Genomic DNA, 18,768 nt, shown 5'->3' with positions numbered 1-18,768 from the left:
ATGCCAACCAAGTCAATGTAACTGGTACCGGTTTGCTATCAATGCAATAAATGACACCTCGTTGTGTAAAAAATGCCTCTTGTAAAAGCTCAATATCGGTTTTTCCTCCACAACTGCTAACTGGACAGCCCCTTAAACTGAGGCAGCACCGCCCACAACCACAGGCTCTCAGTGCAACATATGACAAAGTGATCTGGGGGTTTGGGGCTGTCAGAGTCAGTACAGCTATCTTTCTCACTGAGTAGAACTAAGAGGATGGTCAATTTCATCAGAATGATGTGGTCTTGGTCATGGAGGGTTGTTAATTGCAGCCATTTGGATCTTGCACAATGAAATTGAGTTTTTCTTTTTAAACTCTGTGCAGCTGGTTTGAGGCACTTATCCTAAAATCACAGAACATAGCGCACAGTACAGGTCCTTAGGCCCTCGATGTTGTGCCAATCTTTTATCCTACTCTAAGACGAATCTACATACCCTTCATTGTACTAACTTCCTTGCGCCTATCCAAGAGTTGCTTAAATGTCCCTAATGTCTCTGACTCTACGCAGAGTGGTGGGTGCATGGAATGCACTGCCAGCGGTGGCAGTAAAGAACTTCAAAGTTTGTGCGAAGATTTGTAGCTCGGGTGCTCATTGCTGTGGTTCTGTTCGCCGAGCTGGAAGTTTTTGTTGCAAACGTTTCGTCCCCTGGCTAGGCTCCCAAGCACTGATGATGTCGCCTAGCCAGGGGACGAAACGTTTGCAACAAAAACTTCCAGCTCGGCGAACAGAACCACAGCAGTAAAGAACTTACCTCTGACATCTCCCCTAAATCTTCCTCCAATCACCTTAAAATTATGCCCCCTCGTGATTGCCATTTCCATCCTGGGAAAAATTCTCTGCCTACACCTCTCACCTTGTACACCTATATCCAGTCACCTCTCATTCGACTTTGCTCCAATAAGAAAAGCATTAGCTCCCTCAACCTCTTGTCATTAGGCATGCCCTTCAATCCAGGCAGCATCATGGTAAATCTCCTCTGCACCCTATCTAAAGCTCCCACATCCTTCCTATAACGAGGCAACCAGAACTGAACACAATATTCCAAGTGAGGTTTAACTAGGGCTGTATTGAGCTGCAACATAATCTTACAGCACTTAAACTCAACTTCCCTGCTAATGAAAGCCAACAACACACCAAACACCTTCTTAACAATCCTATCAACTTGGGTGACAACTGTGAGGGATCTATGAACATGGTCCCCAAGATCCCTGTGTTTCTCAACACTGCCAAGAATCCTGCCTTTAAAGTTGTATTCTGTATTCAAATTCGACTTTCCAAAATGAATCACTTCACATCTTTTCAGGTTGGACTCCACCCGCCACTTATCAGCCCAGCTCTGCATCCTGTCAATGTCCCATTGCAACGTACAACAGCCCTCCACCCAATCCACAACTCCACCAACCTTCATGTCATCAGCAAATTTACAAACCCACCCTTCTACTTCCTCATTCAAGAAATTTACAAATATCACAAACAGCAGAGGTCCTAGACTGATCCCTGTGGAACACCAATGGTCACCGAGCTCCAGGCTGAACAATTTCCATCTACCACCACCCTCTGTCTTCTATAGGCCAGCCAATTCTGTATCCAGACAGCTAGATTTCCCTATATCCCATGCCTCTTACCTTCTGAATAAGCCTACCATGGGGAACTTTATCAAACACCTTGCTAAAATCCATATACACCACATCCACTGCTCTACCTTCATCAATGTGTTTTGTCACATCCTCAAAGAATTCAGTAAGGTTTGTGAGGCATGACCTGCCCCTCACAAAGCCATGCTGACTATCTCTAACCAAACTACAGTTTTCCAAGTAATCATAAATCCTGTCTCTCAGAATCCTCTCCAATAATTTGCCTACCACAGACGTGAGACTGACTGGTCTGTATTTCCCAGGATCTTCCCTATTCCCTTTCTTGAACAAGGGAATAACATTTGCCACCCTCTAATCATCTGGCACTACTCCAGTGGACAGTGAGGACACAAAGATCATTACCAAAGGCGCAGCAATGTCTTCCCTCGCTTCCTGTAGTATCATTCGGTATATCCTGACTGACCCAGGAGACTGATCTATCCTTATGTTTTTCAAAATTTTCAGCACATCCTCCTTCTTAACATCAACCTGTTTGAGCAGGTCTATTTCATGCTGTTCTCACAAACGTCAAGGTCCCTCTCAATCATGCATTAATTCCTCTTCTGTGAATTCTAATGATACTTTTATCTGTTACACTCCTGTTTTAGAAGTGATGGGATGGTTTCTGATGCATGTTTCTTAATGTTTCAGAAATCACATGGCAATACAGACCAAAACCACTGTCAGTCACTGTATAAACTTGCTCTGCAAAATCTCACTGTCCCGAGTAGCAACCAAAACAGTATCGTGCCAGAATAGGAAGGTAAAAGCAGCATTCCATGAAGGAGAAATAGGTGAAACATTAACATAACATTTCAAATATCGCATCATCAGATACTTAAATTGGGAAGCTTCGGCACTTATTCTTAAACTACTTGGAGAAAAAAAAAATTGCTTAAATCATTTTCTTCTCTTCACACTTCCTCTATATCCATCAACAGAAATCCATGGTGCTCTCACAGCTCTTGAAATAATTACAGATGAATCCTCCCAGCAACAGATTAATTAAATACAAGACATTTCATCAAATCATTGTAGGCTCTGCAAATACCTCTCTCCTTTGTGTTGCTACATTGTGGATAATATACAACATTCAACTACTTCACCAAACTGATTATATTATGAAAAGAGTAAAATTGCTGGCCAGCTGGAAGGTTTCACTGGTGTCTCTCTTGGATACTGATAATCATAGATTACCATGTACAGTGGATTTTAAAGGAATGTCATTTAGCCACTGAGTGCTGAATCCTTAGTTTCTGTAACAGAGACAGGAATCATGCAGGAACGCCACCCAGTGACTATATTAACTTCAGTAGCATTTGCTCCACTGTACCCCCTTGTACTCTATGTATCCTCCTCAATTTCTGGTGGTCTACCAGTTGTTTGATCCTGCTCATAGAGTTATACATTACGGAGACAGGCCCTTTGGCCCAAACTGGTCCATGCCAACCAAAATGTTCATTCACACTAACCTCATTTCCCTAAACTTGGCTCTTATCCTTCTGATCCTTTCCTATCCATGTATTTGCTCAAATGCCTTTTAAGTGTTGTTAATGTACCCGCCTCAACCACTTCTGCCTACCACCCTCTGTGTAAAAACCATGTCCCTCATTTCCCTTTTATTCTTTCCCCTCTCACCTTAAACTGATGCTCTCTTAGTCTTTTTCCCAGGGTTGGGAATCGAGGATGAGTGTATTCACTCTATGCATGACACTCATGATCTAATACACCTCGATAAAGCCCCCCCCCCCTCAGTCTCCTACGTTCGAAAGAAAAAGTTCTAGCTTGTCCAATCCCTTCCTATAACTCAGACCATTGAGTCCAGGCAACATCCTTATAAATTTCTTGGACACCCTTTCTAGTTTAATAAAATCCATCCTATAACAAGTGGACCAAGACTGAACAAAATACTCCAAGTATGGTCTCACCAACACTCTGCATAACTGCAACATAACTTCCCAACTTCTATACTCAATGTCCTGACTGATGAAGGCCGGTGTGCCAAAATCTTTCTTCATTTTCAGAAAAATGTGAACCTGATCTCCAAGATCCCTCTGTTCCATTACATGGCACTACCATTCACCCTGAAACTCCTACCTTGATTTGACTTTCCAAAATGCAAGACTCACACTTACCTATTGCTCATTCAAAAACTTGTCGTCACTTTTTAGTTCTGCTCTCTCTCTGCCATACCTACTGACATGTGAGTTGAGATGGACTGGAAACTTTGTTGTCTTGAGGGATAGAAACACAATCCTTTCCTACTTTGCTGAGCACCATCTCTTCTTGACTTCTGTGTCAGAACTGAACTTTGGACACTGAGATCTGTGAATCTCTACTGCAAGGACATCGGTTGTCATTTACCTAGCATGTTGGTTCTGCTTACAGACCATCTTTGATTTACACACCTGGCTCTTGCAGCAGCAGTATGCTTTATGACATAAGACACTCTCATTGTTATTATGAGCTGCGACAAAGGGATTGTGTACCATGACAGATTTCAGAGTAACAATTGTTTGTCCTCATATCTGTTATTGCACACCTTCGTACTAATCCAGCTTTGCAACGTATTGTGTCAGGAAATAAGTGATTCATAGAGATAATTCTGCTTTAAGTAAAACCATGAAAAATAGATTATATTGTCATTCACTCTTTCCTTGTTAGTGGAACCTTATAAATTAGTTGCTGTGTTTGCCTGTATAACTGTGTCTGCATTTCAAAAATAATTTATCATGTTCTAACATGTTGTGAGGATATAATAGGCATATTATAAATAAAGTTCATTTACTCCTTTACTTTAGCAGAGGTGTGATTGTGTGGTAAGATTACTGTGAGGTAGTAACATGCTTAAGGAAACTGTACATGAAAGAAGTCTATTCTTCCTTTCTAAAAGCTCAAAATTTATTTTGCAAAGAACATTTTCAAGCAATTCTTCAATTGACCTAATGTTTTCTGTCTATTGAAGTCAGAATGTGCCTCAATGACATTCTCACAGTACAGCACTGCAGAATGTGAACAATATAATACAGTACTTGATAGGAGTCTGTGAGGGGCTCAGTATCACTGTGCCTTACACATTTAGTCTTTTTAAGCTTAACCTTAATGTGACGGGCTCAAGGTATTTGCGATATTGTATGTGAAATTCTGCTCTTTACGATCTTGTACCATTTTGTCCACGAGGCCAGTATAACAGTATAAGAGAAATTGAGCTATAATAGCATCAAACAACTGCTTATTCTCAGGTGCAAACCATGCTTGAACCTTATGTTGAACACTCCTGCCCTGGAACCCCTTTATGAACTGCTGCTGAATGCATTGCTTCCCCAGAGTATTGAGCAATTTGAAGCACACCATAACAAAGTCTGTCTGCCTGCACAAACTCTTCCCTTAGTTGGTTCTGTGCGAATCTGAATGACTGATTGTGATTGATCTGGATATTCCAAGGATTGGCAATCCAATTGCCACTCTGCTTCCATTTTCTTTCCCTATTAGGGCAGGGGTCTGCATTTCCAGCCTGGAGTTCAAATCCCATCTCCTTCAGAAATGAGGAATGTACCTGAAATCAAACAGCTCCCTGAAAGCACAGGACAATTACACTCCTTTAGCCAGCAGCCGGAAAGCCATGCTTAAATCTCAATGACCAGCAGCACTGCTAGATGTTTAGATACTAACCTATTCACAGGAGCTGACAAAAGGTAAGTGTGGGGTTATGGGGTCATTTGCTTAAGGAATTATGGTGCCAGGTGGATAGAGTGCCAGATGAATGGAGTGGTTAAGGATTCTGGTCTTGTTGGTCTGAGGCATTTTGAAGGTGAATTGTCAGGTTGGGTGCCAAGAGAGGGAGGGGAAGATGTCATTTGGGGTTTGTCATGTCCAGTAGTGGAGGTGGGTAGGTTAGATCCTAAGGTTCAGACTGTTGGCAGGGAGTGGCTGTTGGTTTCTGGTGGTGCAGGAAGTGAAACTGAGAAGAGTTCTGGGGAGGTGGAAGGGGTTAGTGGAGTCAGAAGGCTGTCCTTATGACTCAGGCTAGCTGCGCCAATATAACACAGTAACTTAGAGCATGACTAAATGAAATATTCAGCTGAGAAGACTTTCTGCAGCATATGCTTGTTGTGCACAACAATATTATTGTTTTGTCTTGGCTTCTAGATCCATTGAAGGGAGAGTGGAGGCCTCATTTTAGAATGTTAAATTTGAGGGTTATGAAAGTTCCATATCAATTAGAGAAAGTTTCTTGCTTTTCTCAGTATTGTATTAACCTCCAAGTTCATGTCTGGATTCTCTACAAGTTAGGTTCTGCCTCTCAACATTAGAAAGGAAGACCTTGAATGGTAACACATTTACACTTGCTATTCAAATTGTACAGTGGATAGCAAACCCATAAATCATACAATTTATCCATATTTTTTAAAAAGCTGCAATTTGTTGTTTTAGGAAGAAAAATCACTTGAAAAGAACATCTCTGCTTCCACGTGACTCTAAATGAATTTCATACATGGATTTGTTTAACACTGAAGTCACAATTAAATTACACATGTTTGATTTGGAATGCATGTTGCATTTGTCTAAATTGAATTTTGTCTGTATTACTGAAATTTTAAATTAGTTTTGTTAATCTGAACCATACATGTATTTTTTTCAGTTCCAGTTTGTTGATAGGTTTTGCATGGCTTGTGGATCTTAAATGTTTCCTGCTTAAATTTTTTTATGTATAATTAATCTTTTTTTGTGAACAGTAGACTTTATTTACACTCAACCAACAAGACCTGATTCCTCTTAATCCTTCATAACTTTAAGTTGAGCTGCATGATCCTCTTTTTTTTTTGCAGGTCATTGCAAATATCTTTTCTCAGGTCTGTAACATTTAAAATCATTTTGAACATTCCCTGTGGCATGTGTTGTAGACACTGCAAAGATGGATCATGTCTTCTTTGGTGAACTATTTAAGGGAGCTTGCTGTGAAATTACATCCCAGGAAGCAGTGAATGTAGATGTGAACACTGTCAACAAACACTTATTATATTTCAAATCCGATAATGTTTCCTGAAATTCTGATAATCACCAAGCTCCATTTTGACAGAGCGGCGAGGAGAGAAGGTAGAGTGAAGCGAGGGCTGCCTGGAAGGTAAGGGCTTAATTTATATTTGGGCAGTTGCTAAACCTGAGATAGTACACATGTAGTGTCTCCCTCACCCCCCCGCTAACTGGAAGAAACAGATTCTGTAAGGTAAGGCTTTTATTTTTTCTTTATCTTTCTTTTTCATATATTTAAGGGCATTGTTTGGTTTTAGTTAGTTCATATAAAGCTAAGCTTTTACAATGGCAGGGGACCTCAGACCCATGCATGTGCCTCTTGCTTGATGTGGGAGCTCAGGAACGTGTCTGACTTGTTTGACAACATGACGGTTCTGGAGCTGCGGATAGACTCACTGTGGAGCATCCATAATGCTAAGGAGGTCGTGGATAGCACCACAGGTTAGAATTGTTGAGGGAGACAGTGAATGGGTGACCAAAAGACAGAAAAAGAGTAGGAAGGCAGTGCAGGTGTCATCTCTCTCCAAAACAGGTATGCCATTTTGGATAGTGTTGGGGGAGCTGGGTCACCGGGGAGGGCTGCAGTTGCCAGGTTCATGACACTGTGGTGGGCACTGCTGTTCAGAAGGGCAGAAAAAAGACTTGTAGGGCCATAGTCATAAGGGACTTTATTGTGAGGGGGGTTGATAAGCGGTTCTGTGGCCGAAAATGGGACTCCCGGATGGTATGTTGCCTCCCAGGTGCTCGAGTTAGGGATGTCACAGATCGGCTGCAGAGCATTCTAAAAGGGAAGGGTGAACAGTCAGTTGTCTTGGTGCATATAGGCACCAACGATATAAGTAGAAAACGAAATGAGATCCTGAATGAAGAATTCAGGGAGCTAGGAGAGAAGTTAAAGAGGAGGACCTCAAAGGTAATGATCTCGGGATTACTACCAGTACCACATGCTAACCAGGGTAGAAATAAAAATATAGGCAGGATGAACATGTAGCTTAAGAGATGGTGTAGGAGGGAGAGGTTCAGATTTGTTGGACATTGGGACCGATTCTGGGGAAGGTGGGACTATTACAAAATGGAGTGGAGGAATAGCAGAAAGCATAAGGGACTGTCAGAGAATACAGGAGGATATAGATAGACTGGAGAGTTGGGCAGAAAAGTGGCAGATGGCTTTCAATCCAGCCAAATGTGAGGTGATGCATTTAGGTAAGTCTAATTCTAGAGCGAATTATTCAATGAACGGAAGAGCCTTGGGAAAAGTTGATGGTCAGAGAGATCTGGGAGTGCAGGTCCATTGTACCCTGAAGGTTGCTGCACCGGTGGATAGAGTGGTCAAGAAGGCATATGGTATGCTTGCCTTCATTGGATGGGGTATTGAGTATAACAGCTGGCAAGTCATGTTAAAATTGTACAAGACATTGGTTCGGCTGCATTTAGAATACTGTGTACAGTTCTGGTTGCCACATTACCAAAAGGATGTGGATGCTTTGGAGAGGGTGCAGAGAAGGTTTACGAGGATGTTGCCTGGTATGGAAGGTGCTAGCTATGAAGAGAGGTTGAGTAGGTTAGGTTTATTTTCATTAGAAAAAGGAGATTGAGGGGGGACCTGATTGAAGTTTACAAAATTATGAAGGGTATAGACAGGGTGGATAATGACAAGCTTTTTCCCAGGGTGAAGGATTCAATAACGAGAGATCATGCTTTCAAGGTGAGAGGTGGAAAGTTTAAGGGGGATACATGTGGCAAGTACTTCACACAGAGGGTGGTGGGCGTTCGGAATGCGGTTCCAGTAGCAGTGGTAGAGGTAGGCATTTAAGATTCATTTAAGATGTGTCTGGACGGATGCGTGAGTAGGTGGGGAGCAGAGGGATACAGATGCTTAGGGATTGACCGACAGGTTTAAACAGTAGATTTGGATCGGCTCAGGCTTGGAGGGCCGAAGGCCTGCTCCTGGGCTGTAAATTGTCTTTGTTCTAAGTCGGGGGGAGGAGAGTAACATTTTAAATTATTTTACCATGTTAATTCCACCTGGTTGTTTGGTGTACTTTACTCCAGGTGTAAATCACATGTGGACTAATACATAACATAATTTAATAGCTGAGAAAGCTTTCCAGACAACAGAAATCAAAGTCCTGTTTTAACATCAGTTAACATCAGTGGAAAGAGAGGCATCAAGCTCAGTATTGGTGAATGGTTTCCTCAATGCTCAAATATTGTACTAGAGGGTGAAACTGTATCCTGCTAGAACTTTTCCAGATGTCTTCTGAGCACTCACTTCAATTAAGTATCTCTCCTTGACTGATTTACAGATAGCTCCTGACTAAAGATAGCTCCTCATCCATCATTGAATTCATTTTTGTTCTTGAAATTTTGTTCTTGGAATTCCCAATTATACCTAAATGTCCATTTCGCTAATGCAGGCGCTGCATTGCACCTTCTAATAAGAAGTCTAAGAGTCTTGCAGTTAGAGATGTGTCAGTATTACCCAATATATAACTCTACTGAATCATAATACAAGGATATAATAATATCAAGCTCTTGAACTGGATAGTGTCTTTTGCATATCCCCTCAAAAGGTTTCTCCAGCTTTTCTCGGATATGGCCCACGGAATTCTGACCAAAAGGAGGCTTTATGCACAGGGCCATATTTCCAAAAGTTCTGCATGTGTTCTAGGCTTACTTAATTTTCCACAAAAGCTATACTACTGGATATCTTATAAGTAAACTTATCAGTCTTTGTGGAACATTAAGATTTGATTCCAGGTCAAATACAATGAGAATCAGAGAATTTTTCAAAACACTACTGACATAGGAATTGGCAAATCAAAAACTATCCATTAGGTAGGAAGACTTATCTTCAACTCCCTGCTTGTGCAACAAAACTAACGAGGGATGTGTTTGCTGAAACGTTATGAAAACCAACCTTCTCAGCTCCATACTCAGCTACTTTTACGTCAGCATCTCCATCTCGCACTACCTGTGACTTTGAAACAGTCATTTCAATTTGCCCTTGACTAGTGGCTGTATTACATCTTCAGTGATCAGTGTACTAATGTATCATACAATCATCATTATTAGTTTGAGTGCCTCAATTTCATTTGAGGCTGTATAAAATAGCACTTGCATTTGCTGTGACAGTGCATGTGGTGCATGTCCTTGGACTTCAGACAACCCAGGTTAATCTGTACAGAGAGAGAAGATCCATATTAACAATGATCCATATTAACTACCTTTTCAGTATCATTGCAGGACAGCTAATATAGGAGGTGAACAAATGCTGAACTGCTTTTAATATGAACTCAGCATTGATATCATTGGCTAATCATTAAAATCAGAAAATGAGGTGCATTATTGAAGGGTAAGAAAAAAAGACCCTTACCGTGCATGTTGCGGAAGCCCACATCCTCAGCCTTTTATACTTCTATTAATTCAAGGCAGGAGACATTTGACACAATCATCTCTATTTCTAATGACATTTTTAAACTGCCAGGAGTCCCTTCTGTTGCTGTTCTTGTCTGGTGGGCTAAATGCAATTCAATTTACTTTATGTCCTTTGTTGTGAAAGTCACTTCTTCACTTGCAGCCACATTCATCCTATTTCTCGAAGATCAACATAAATTCTTTCTGATGCCTTTGATACATGGGCTGTGTGTGTGGGGTCATAGACCAATAGGGACATCCTCTTGGCCACTGGCACCATCACAATTAGAGCTTTGACCCTTTCTGTGATAGTGGTAACAGTTTGAAGCAACTTCTTTCTGGTGAATTAAAAAGGGGTTAGACACCAGTTTTATGCTGTACAAAGGCACTAAAGCTGATTATTCTTGTCGTACATTAATAGAGCAAACTAGAATACTACCTGTGTTAAGTTATAATGCTGCATGTGGACTTGGATCAGCTTCTAAACAGCATTTGCAACTACAAGTCAGGAACTCTTTAAACCTTGTCAGGTTTTTAAAAAGCACGTTAAATTTTCCATTAAAAATTGTAATTGAACATAGTCCCTCAAATTCCATTTTTGTCCAAAGACCTTAACTGTCAAATATTACATGTATGGTCAAAAATTAAAGTCTAATTAAACACTACATGCGAGATTAAAACATGTTTGCAGTTCTCAATTTATCTTGATACATATTATTTAAAGGACTGTTTGCCTCATCAGTAATTCTACTAATTACCCCAGGTGGACTAGGCCCACTGATAATAAACAGGAACGAAAGTATAATATATCATAGCTATTCAGGTAAAATAGACTTAGCTCAGGGCTGGCATATGCAAATAATATAATATAATAACGGGTGAGACAAATATTAAAGACTTCCAAATTGAATTTGCTCCCTGCTTTCAGTAATTACTGCATGTGCTATTTTATCTGGCTGATAAAACTATTCGTTTGTTTAAGTTGTGCAACGCATCTTCTACATTTTATACCTGCACATAGATCTTGTTTTTTCATTCCCCTGCTTTCCCACTGGGACGGTAAGTGAGTAGACTTCAGACGGTTTTTCTCAGCTGTCCAACTGTATGAATTTCACAGTATCTGGGCAACTAGGCCAGATTCTCTTCTGAATCAGAATGTCATACTCAAGGGGAAAAAAAAAATCTGCCCTGCAGCAAACTGCGTCTCCACTTGATTGACATGGCAATGAGGTCTTGAACGAGAACCTGCAAATTATGCATCAATTCGAATGAAAGTTTCTACAAGCGCTAACTCGAAATGGCATCAAAATGCTTGCTTTCTCCATTTAAAGATTATGTTACCTGGGTGTTAGTCTTCTAAAACCATAAACATTAAAATCGCATAACACCTACAAGCTCAAGTGCAATTGCTTCAGTTTTCATGTTCTCAATATCAGGCAGGTGTGCTTTAGCTTGCGCTTTGATGTAACACATCCCTCCTCCAGCAAAGTGAATTCCTGTAATTCCCTGTAACACAGCAATGAGTTACAATTAAACAGCTCGCAAGCACATCCACACTTCCTATCAAGTTCCACTGAAACATGGTACAAATCAAAAATTACATTCACACATTGTTAATTTTGTTCTCAAGTCATCATTAGCTAAGTAACCAGAGCTCAGTGACCCCTCAGTTGGAAGGTTACAAGTCCAAGCACCTGATCAGTGAATTGTCTTGGGTACTGATCTTATAGCGAATAATATCTAATGAGGCCTATTGTTACAAATGGTTTCAATCAAAAGCAAATAAAATGTAATTCATGATGCTTAATGTACCAGATTATTATGACAATATACTTGTGGATAAGCCAAAAGAAAATGGGTTCTCAAGATTGAAGACACAGTATTTGACTTACAGTCTGAAAATCATGAATCTCCACTGCCTCTTCACTGCCACTTCCAGTCCTGAATGTTTCAAGGTTGTTCTCAGTGTCAATTTCCAGAGATCCATCTTTTATCTTTCCATTGACGCTCATGCTATAATGCATATTGTATATCTGTAAACCAACATTATTACTATGAGGAAATGGTTAAATACAAAGTGCAGAACATTCTGTACAATGCTGCCACATTTGAAAAGAAGAGAGAAAGAGGGATATTTGTTTTTAGTTGAGAAAGCACAAACGGAAGTCAGATGGGACTGACTTTGGCCTAATAGAGATGGACTTCTGCTGCCCCCAAAAAGCATTGGGATTCCCTGGCACTCTCATGGATCAAGGAGGATGCAGAATAATAAAGCACTTTGAAACCATTCATTGGGGCTTTCAGGAAATTGCCTAATTTCCCATTTGGCCAATTTGGTTCCAGTCACCGCTGCAGTGTGCTGTCTGATTTCGCTGTATATATTTCAGTTAGGCATTAAGCCAAATCCAAGTGCTAAAGAAGAAAATCTCCATAATTTACTGAGTGAAACTTGCTCTCAGACTTCTCCCAAAAGGCTTTTAAACCAGCTACTATGCAACATACAGCAGATACTCATGCAGACAGCTCCTTTATAGTCTTTGTCATTAATGCCATAAGAAAGCTACAATCCATTGCACAGCTCCTGTTTGGTTGCAGTCAAAAATCAAACATCATCAGTGTGGGCAAATGGTATACACAAACCCAAGTCAGTTGGTTTTCTTTAGTAAATAAATAGAAATTGGAACTTGCTAAACTAATTAGGGAGGATTAAAATTATGAAGTATATTTCAATGCAATGTTGGTAAAGACGAACCACTGAACTGTTACCTTAATAAAGAGAAAGGTATACTTTGTGGTCAATGCATTATATGAAGGTATCATTCATTAGGTTGCTAGATTAGCATACTTGAATTGTTTTTACCACTTGTTAAGCTGTTGACTAAATAACCTCACGTTAACATAACAGCAATGTTGATGGACCAAACATTAAAAGCAATTAATTCATTTTTCTGTGCGGTATATTGTACAATGGTTTTGATTCTTCGCAGTTCATCTGAAGCCATCATATGTCCAAATGGCTTTTTGAGAATTGAGCAGTTTCTCAGATAAATTGTAGATGTGGGCAAGGCTGTCCACTTCCATTTATCTAAACACAGCCGACCAGGAAGGTCTATTCACACTGAAGTGAAAGGGGGGGAGGCAGGGATAATACAATGTCCTTGGAAAAGCATTTCTTTTACTTCAGAGCACTAACATGATGTCTTCATAGAAGAAAGAGTCACATAAATCAGATCAGATTGTTGCGCATTCAGAAACTGAAGTGAATTACATCAGTTAACCGAAGTCAATCATTTCTCACATCAAAAAGGTTAATACTGAACAAGGTTTCAGATTCACTGTTCTCAACACCATTATCCAGATTAAGTAATCAGCACCGGGCTCCATTTATATTTCAAAACATTAAATTAAAGATGTTAGTTTTACCACTGTAGTCGTAAAAATCCTTTGAAAGGAATTGAGAACATTTAGTGTGGCATTCATCCAATTCATTGTGAGAGCAAGGCCATTCACCTTCAGCTTGTTTCATACATTCAGATTGATCCTAATGTCACCGGACCATCCAATTTTCTTTGAATGGTGCAAGCAGTAAGCCTTGACTCTTATCTGGAAGTTTATACCATGTTAATCATTTATTGAGACAGATTTTGACTTTGTCCAATAATGTAAAATAATACGTGCAAACTTGCAACTCCTTCTACATCTGTTTCAACTTGTATTTCCATGCATTAATATTTGCTGATTCCTCATCACAAAGTGGAAGCAAACCTTTTTGTATCCTGAAAAAACTTCTTGATGTCTGTCTTAAAACTTGGCATTCATATGAAATATTTTCTATAATTTTCTCCTTGAATTAATGTTTTGGCTTCACTTTTTCTAATACAGTTAACAATCTTCTTTCCCTCAGTAACATCACCTCTCAGATAATATTTCTTTTTGAATGATAAGTTCAACATTCTTCAATTATTGCTCAGAACCCAGCCCCTTACTCTGGGAATCAGCCTTATGCTGTATTACCTCCAGCACCCGAACATATTTTCCTTTCTTGGTGATAAGAACTAAATACTGTAATCAACATGCAGCCTGACAAAAGCAGTATTAAAACTTGACCATTATTCTACCCAATTGATGACCATTTAGCTATGTAGTTCAATGTCTTATTAGCTTTTGATTACTGTACTGAATTAACTAAGGGTACCCAAATCTTTTTCAACTTAATTCTTAACCATTTTATCACCACTTGTGAGTAAGTTTAGCTATATTTTCCTTCCTGTACAGACACTTACTTTGCTTGCATCAAATTTTATCTTATTTGAGCTGTCTATTAACAGTACATTGACTAATTCATCTCAATTTCTGAATGCCTCTCCCCACCTGTACCGTTTTAAACATCTGGCGACTTTACATAAGTTTCTGATTCAGGTACTCTATAAAAAATGACAATTCTCATCACCAACTTTGAATACCATCAGCCCACTCCCCATACCAATTCAGTTCAACATAACTACTGTATTCATTAATTTAACCTGTTCCATATCCATACTCTACAATTGTGCATACCTTTGAATTCAATTATTAAAATCACATTTTGAAGGTCACAGTGCACCATTCATTGAACCTACTTCATATCTATTCAAGTAGGCATTCTCAAAGAAGTTAGAGAGATCCATCAGACTGAATCTTCACTTCTGAATTCACACTGACTACAATTACATAACTAATTGTGTACAGATGATACTCAAGTAACATGGTAAACAGCTCCATTATGTAACAAAAAATTGAAGACAAATGTGTGACTGCCTGTAAATATTTGATAAGGTAAAAACAATGACTGCAGATGCTGGAAACCAGATTCTGGATCAGTGGTGCTGGAAGAGCACAGCAGTTCAGGCAGCATCCGAGGACAGGCAAAGTCCGAGGACAGGCAAAATCGACGTTTCGGGCAAAAGCCCTTCATCAGGAATAAAGGCAGAGAGCAAGGGGACTCCTCTACATACGCCCATCCTAGGACAGGCTAAACAGAGACACAAACAGGAATTCCTAGAAGCCTGGCATTCAAACTGGATTTCCATCAATAAACATATCGATTTGGACCCTATTTACCAACCTCTGAGAAAAAGAACCGGAAATGATATCATCCACCTGAGCAGACCAAGACACATGAACAGAAAGCAGGACAGAACACCGGTGCTTCACTGATGATGTTACCTAGCATCGTGACGAACAAACCTTCCAGCTCAGCGAGCAAACTTACAACCTGAACCTCAACTTGGGCTACAAATGTTCTCAAAAATCGCAAACTAATACTTGTTAAATACCTTGTTAATGACCACTCGCTTCATTAATATATATCCTCCCTTCTTATCAAGCTAACCAAATGAGCTAGATATGGGGAAACCCCAATATGGAAGTCAGAGTGGGTACCCAAGAGATTCATCTCAAAGCTTGTGTGAATTACCTCAGTGTTGGAAATCAGACACCAACATCTCAGGGATGCTCCATAGCCATGGACATAGGCATCCAATATGTACAAGCTTCTAATAACCCTCATGATATATCTTTGATCTAATTACTGGATGCCTCTGCGCTTCAATGCTGCATGTGTGATTACTGTATTGCAGCAGGGAAACTGTGGAATTAGTTACAATGTACACAGGACTGGGACCAGGCTGCATCTTCATGCTGTCCACTTGTTTTCATACTGCTGACCTGTGTGATGATGATGCTACTTTAACAAGGTTATATTGTCCTTGGCTTTTTCTTCCAAGAGGTTGTAAAAGACACAGACTCCAAAAAGTCTACATTTGAAGGGTTTTAGGGCCAGTTTGATTATAGCTAACAGATACTGCCTCAGGAAAAAGGCTTTTAAGGTTTTTTAAAAAAGACTCTTGTGCTGTGAAAGGGGGGTGGCCAGTCCTGCCAGCTCAGCTTTTCCGTGATTTGGTTTGATTTGGCTTTGGCAGTCTGTTGTGAAGCTGCTGGAGCCAAGAGAAGCAAGTCCATGCTGACCCTCTCTCTCTCTGGTTTCTCTCCTGTAAGACCCTGTGTTTGATTTTACCTTTTGTGCCAAGGGGTGTTTATGGGGATTGTTGCAAGTATTGGGAACAATATCATTTGGTTGGTATGACCTGCTGGGTTTTCAGATTGGAAGACAGAATAACTTAACCTTTCTCTTTTGTTTGCGTTTTATTTGTAAATAATGTGTTTTGTTTAAAACTAAGTGGTTGGACCTGCTGCATCTCTCCTGGAATATCCACTTCACAACCTGCTTAAAACAACCAGCAAAGTTAGGGTCTGGGCTACCTTCCTGAAAGGTTTTGAGGGGGTCGGGCCTAGTCCATAACACCTAGAATGTATCCCTCCCTGCAGATCCCTTTTTGTGCTTTGCTCCTTCAGCTATAGATATCAGGCTGATATTACTGCTGTCTTGCCATGTTGTTAAGTGCAGACACAAAGTCAGGAAGCTTGTCATTACTGTTGGCAGGACTCAGTCAAGTCAAGGAGGATAGCCTTTGCTCAGGGGTTCGGTAATCTGATCCTAGTGCAGGCCCTGCTTGGGCTGGACAGAGTCAGGATCCTCTTCTCATAAGGGATGTGGAACCAAATGGTGGGCAGCCAACCATTGGTCTGGACCCTTTCTGCCCTACAGTGTGCAGTTTACTTTCTGGAATATGAGAGAGACGAGTGTTCAAGGGAGATGAAAGTGGGTGACACAGCTGTTACTTTTAATGCTGGTGGGATGGTGGCCTGAGAGAGAGAAAGAGAGAGAGAAAAGTCACAGAGGACATGCGCGCAAGGTTAGTTGGAAACTGGGGGAGGTGGCAGTGAGTGGGGGAAGATGTTGCAGATGGAAGTGAGAGTAGTACAGTATGAACTTTGATGGGAGGTGGGTACTGTAGCAGAGATAGAGTGAGCCTGAGGCACCGTAAAGAATGTGCTGGAACTTATTGTGGCGGATGGTGGAGTGGAGACCATTGACCTTCACCATACAGTGTTGCGCATTCTTCCAGACAGCAGAGGGTGCACTGACTGGATGGCAACCTCAGACCAAGCTGGCATGGTTTGGTGTTGTGGCTTCCACTGCTGGTCCTGGGGGAGGAAGTCCTTCATTGGCATGGTCTGTGCCAAACAGCAGGATGCCAAAATCCATGTATCCCGAACCATCCCTACCCGTATTTGCCATATCTCAAACAAATGTCAGCAACTCTGCGGGGTAGCTCCAGACTGAGTGCTTATTTGGGTAAGAAGGAGGACTTTAACAAAAAAAGGTGGCATGGACTCAAGCGATGTGAGCCAATTCCAGGATATACAAAGAATGGGGAGTTCTTCCGGGAACAGCAGGCAGCAAGATGGAGTGGAAATCAGCTGAGACACATCATAGGGGGATGTGATAGGTAATTAACAAGACAGGTTGAGTATGATAGGGCAAGAGAGCTCACTGGGTCTTGTAGTGACATTTTCCAAAAGACTCGACAACTCTGATTAAGACAAAAAAAAGGTCAAATTCAGCCGTAGGAATTTGCTTTAAACCCAATTAACTGGATTCCCATTTGTAACACAGTCTGATTTTACTTTGGATATACTGGTTTGGGGGAGCACATGTTCTTCATGATTCGCTTTGTGAATATTTAGAGAAAGTAGCCATTTGGAACATTTAGTACTTCATATTCAGGAGGAGTTTGAGGCACACTGCATCTTTTGTGATTTTCATGCCCTGCTGTCATGATGCAGAAATATACATTTGAAAATTCTTCTGCTTAGCTTCAGCTATGACACCCATCATCATTCTCCACCCCAAACACTTGTTTTTTTCTAATCACCTTCATTGCAATTTGTGTAACCATCCTCAGGAAACCCTTCTTTCTCCCTTTGGCAGTTGTACTTATCAATTTCCCTCTTACTCATTTTTAACTTGTTGCTGATAATGAGAGGGACATATGTGGTTATTTCAGTTGGAGATGTATTTATCCTGCATGGTCAATTATGTTGACATTGAAATAAATTCCCTCCAACTATTTGCTTTGTTGTCTCATTTTATTCAATAAATGTTTCCGCCCCCCCCCCCCCAAACCTCTGAGGTCAACTCTAATAACAAACTGGAGAAAAAGGATCAAAACAACTTGTGAATTTCAGTAATAAACAGCTTAAACTGGTGCAGCTGAGGGGTGGCAGATCTATTATGGAAATAACATATCTCCTTTCCTTTTTGTTTAGTTTGGACAGAGATTAAAAAGGGTGATACATAGTCATTGTAATAGTGATAAATAAATAATCTTTAGTATATATACACACACACACACAACTGAAATAACTGCACAGAGGCCAGTAACCAGTCACCACAACACCCTTTGTACACTGTACATTGGCTATGGCCAACCAGCTTGGAGTCAGTCCCCATAAGGAAGAGATTCTGAATCTCCTATTTATATGTATTTCTTCACAAGGGCTCAGCCCAAACACCAAAAAACACTGAAGACACATACAAAAAAAAACAAAGAAAACTAGAGTCCAAGGGCTAAGTCCTGCCACAAAAATCAACATTGTCCTTTTCTCGAAAGTAAAAGAGAAAAGAGTAACACACAGGCGGTAACCAGCCAGTGAAACAACAATCCCCTAATGAGAACTGAGTTACACCTGAAACACAT

General features: G+C 40.5%; 1 protein-coding gene across 1 annotated transcript in view; it reads right to left on the bottom strand.

Moving 5' to 3' along the window:
• Positions 1 to 18,768, bottom strand: part of cnmd (chondromodulin) — a 71,403-nt gene that overhangs the window by 41,563 nt on the left and 11,072 nt on the right. Inside the window, exons 3-4 of the mRNA XM_043691168.1 lie at positions 12,019 to 12,159; positions 11,519 to 11,632 (exon numbers count right to left, since the gene is read on the bottom strand). Coding sequence (XP_043547103.1) covers positions 11,519 to 11,632; positions 12,019 to 12,159 — 255 coding nt within the window. The remainder of the gene's footprint in view (positions 1 to 11,518; positions 11,633 to 12,018; positions 12,160 to 18,768) is intronic.

This window comes from Chiloscyllium plagiosum, chromosome 6, assembly GCF_004010195.1.
Source record: "Chiloscyllium plagiosum isolate BGI_BamShark_2017 chromosome 6, ASM401019v2, whole genome shotgun sequence".
Classification (NCBI taxonomy): Eukaryota; Metazoa; Chordata; class Chondrichthyes; order Orectolobiformes; family Hemiscylliidae; genus Chiloscyllium; species Chiloscyllium plagiosum.
This window is presented reverse-complemented; position numbering and strand designations above follow the sequence as displayed.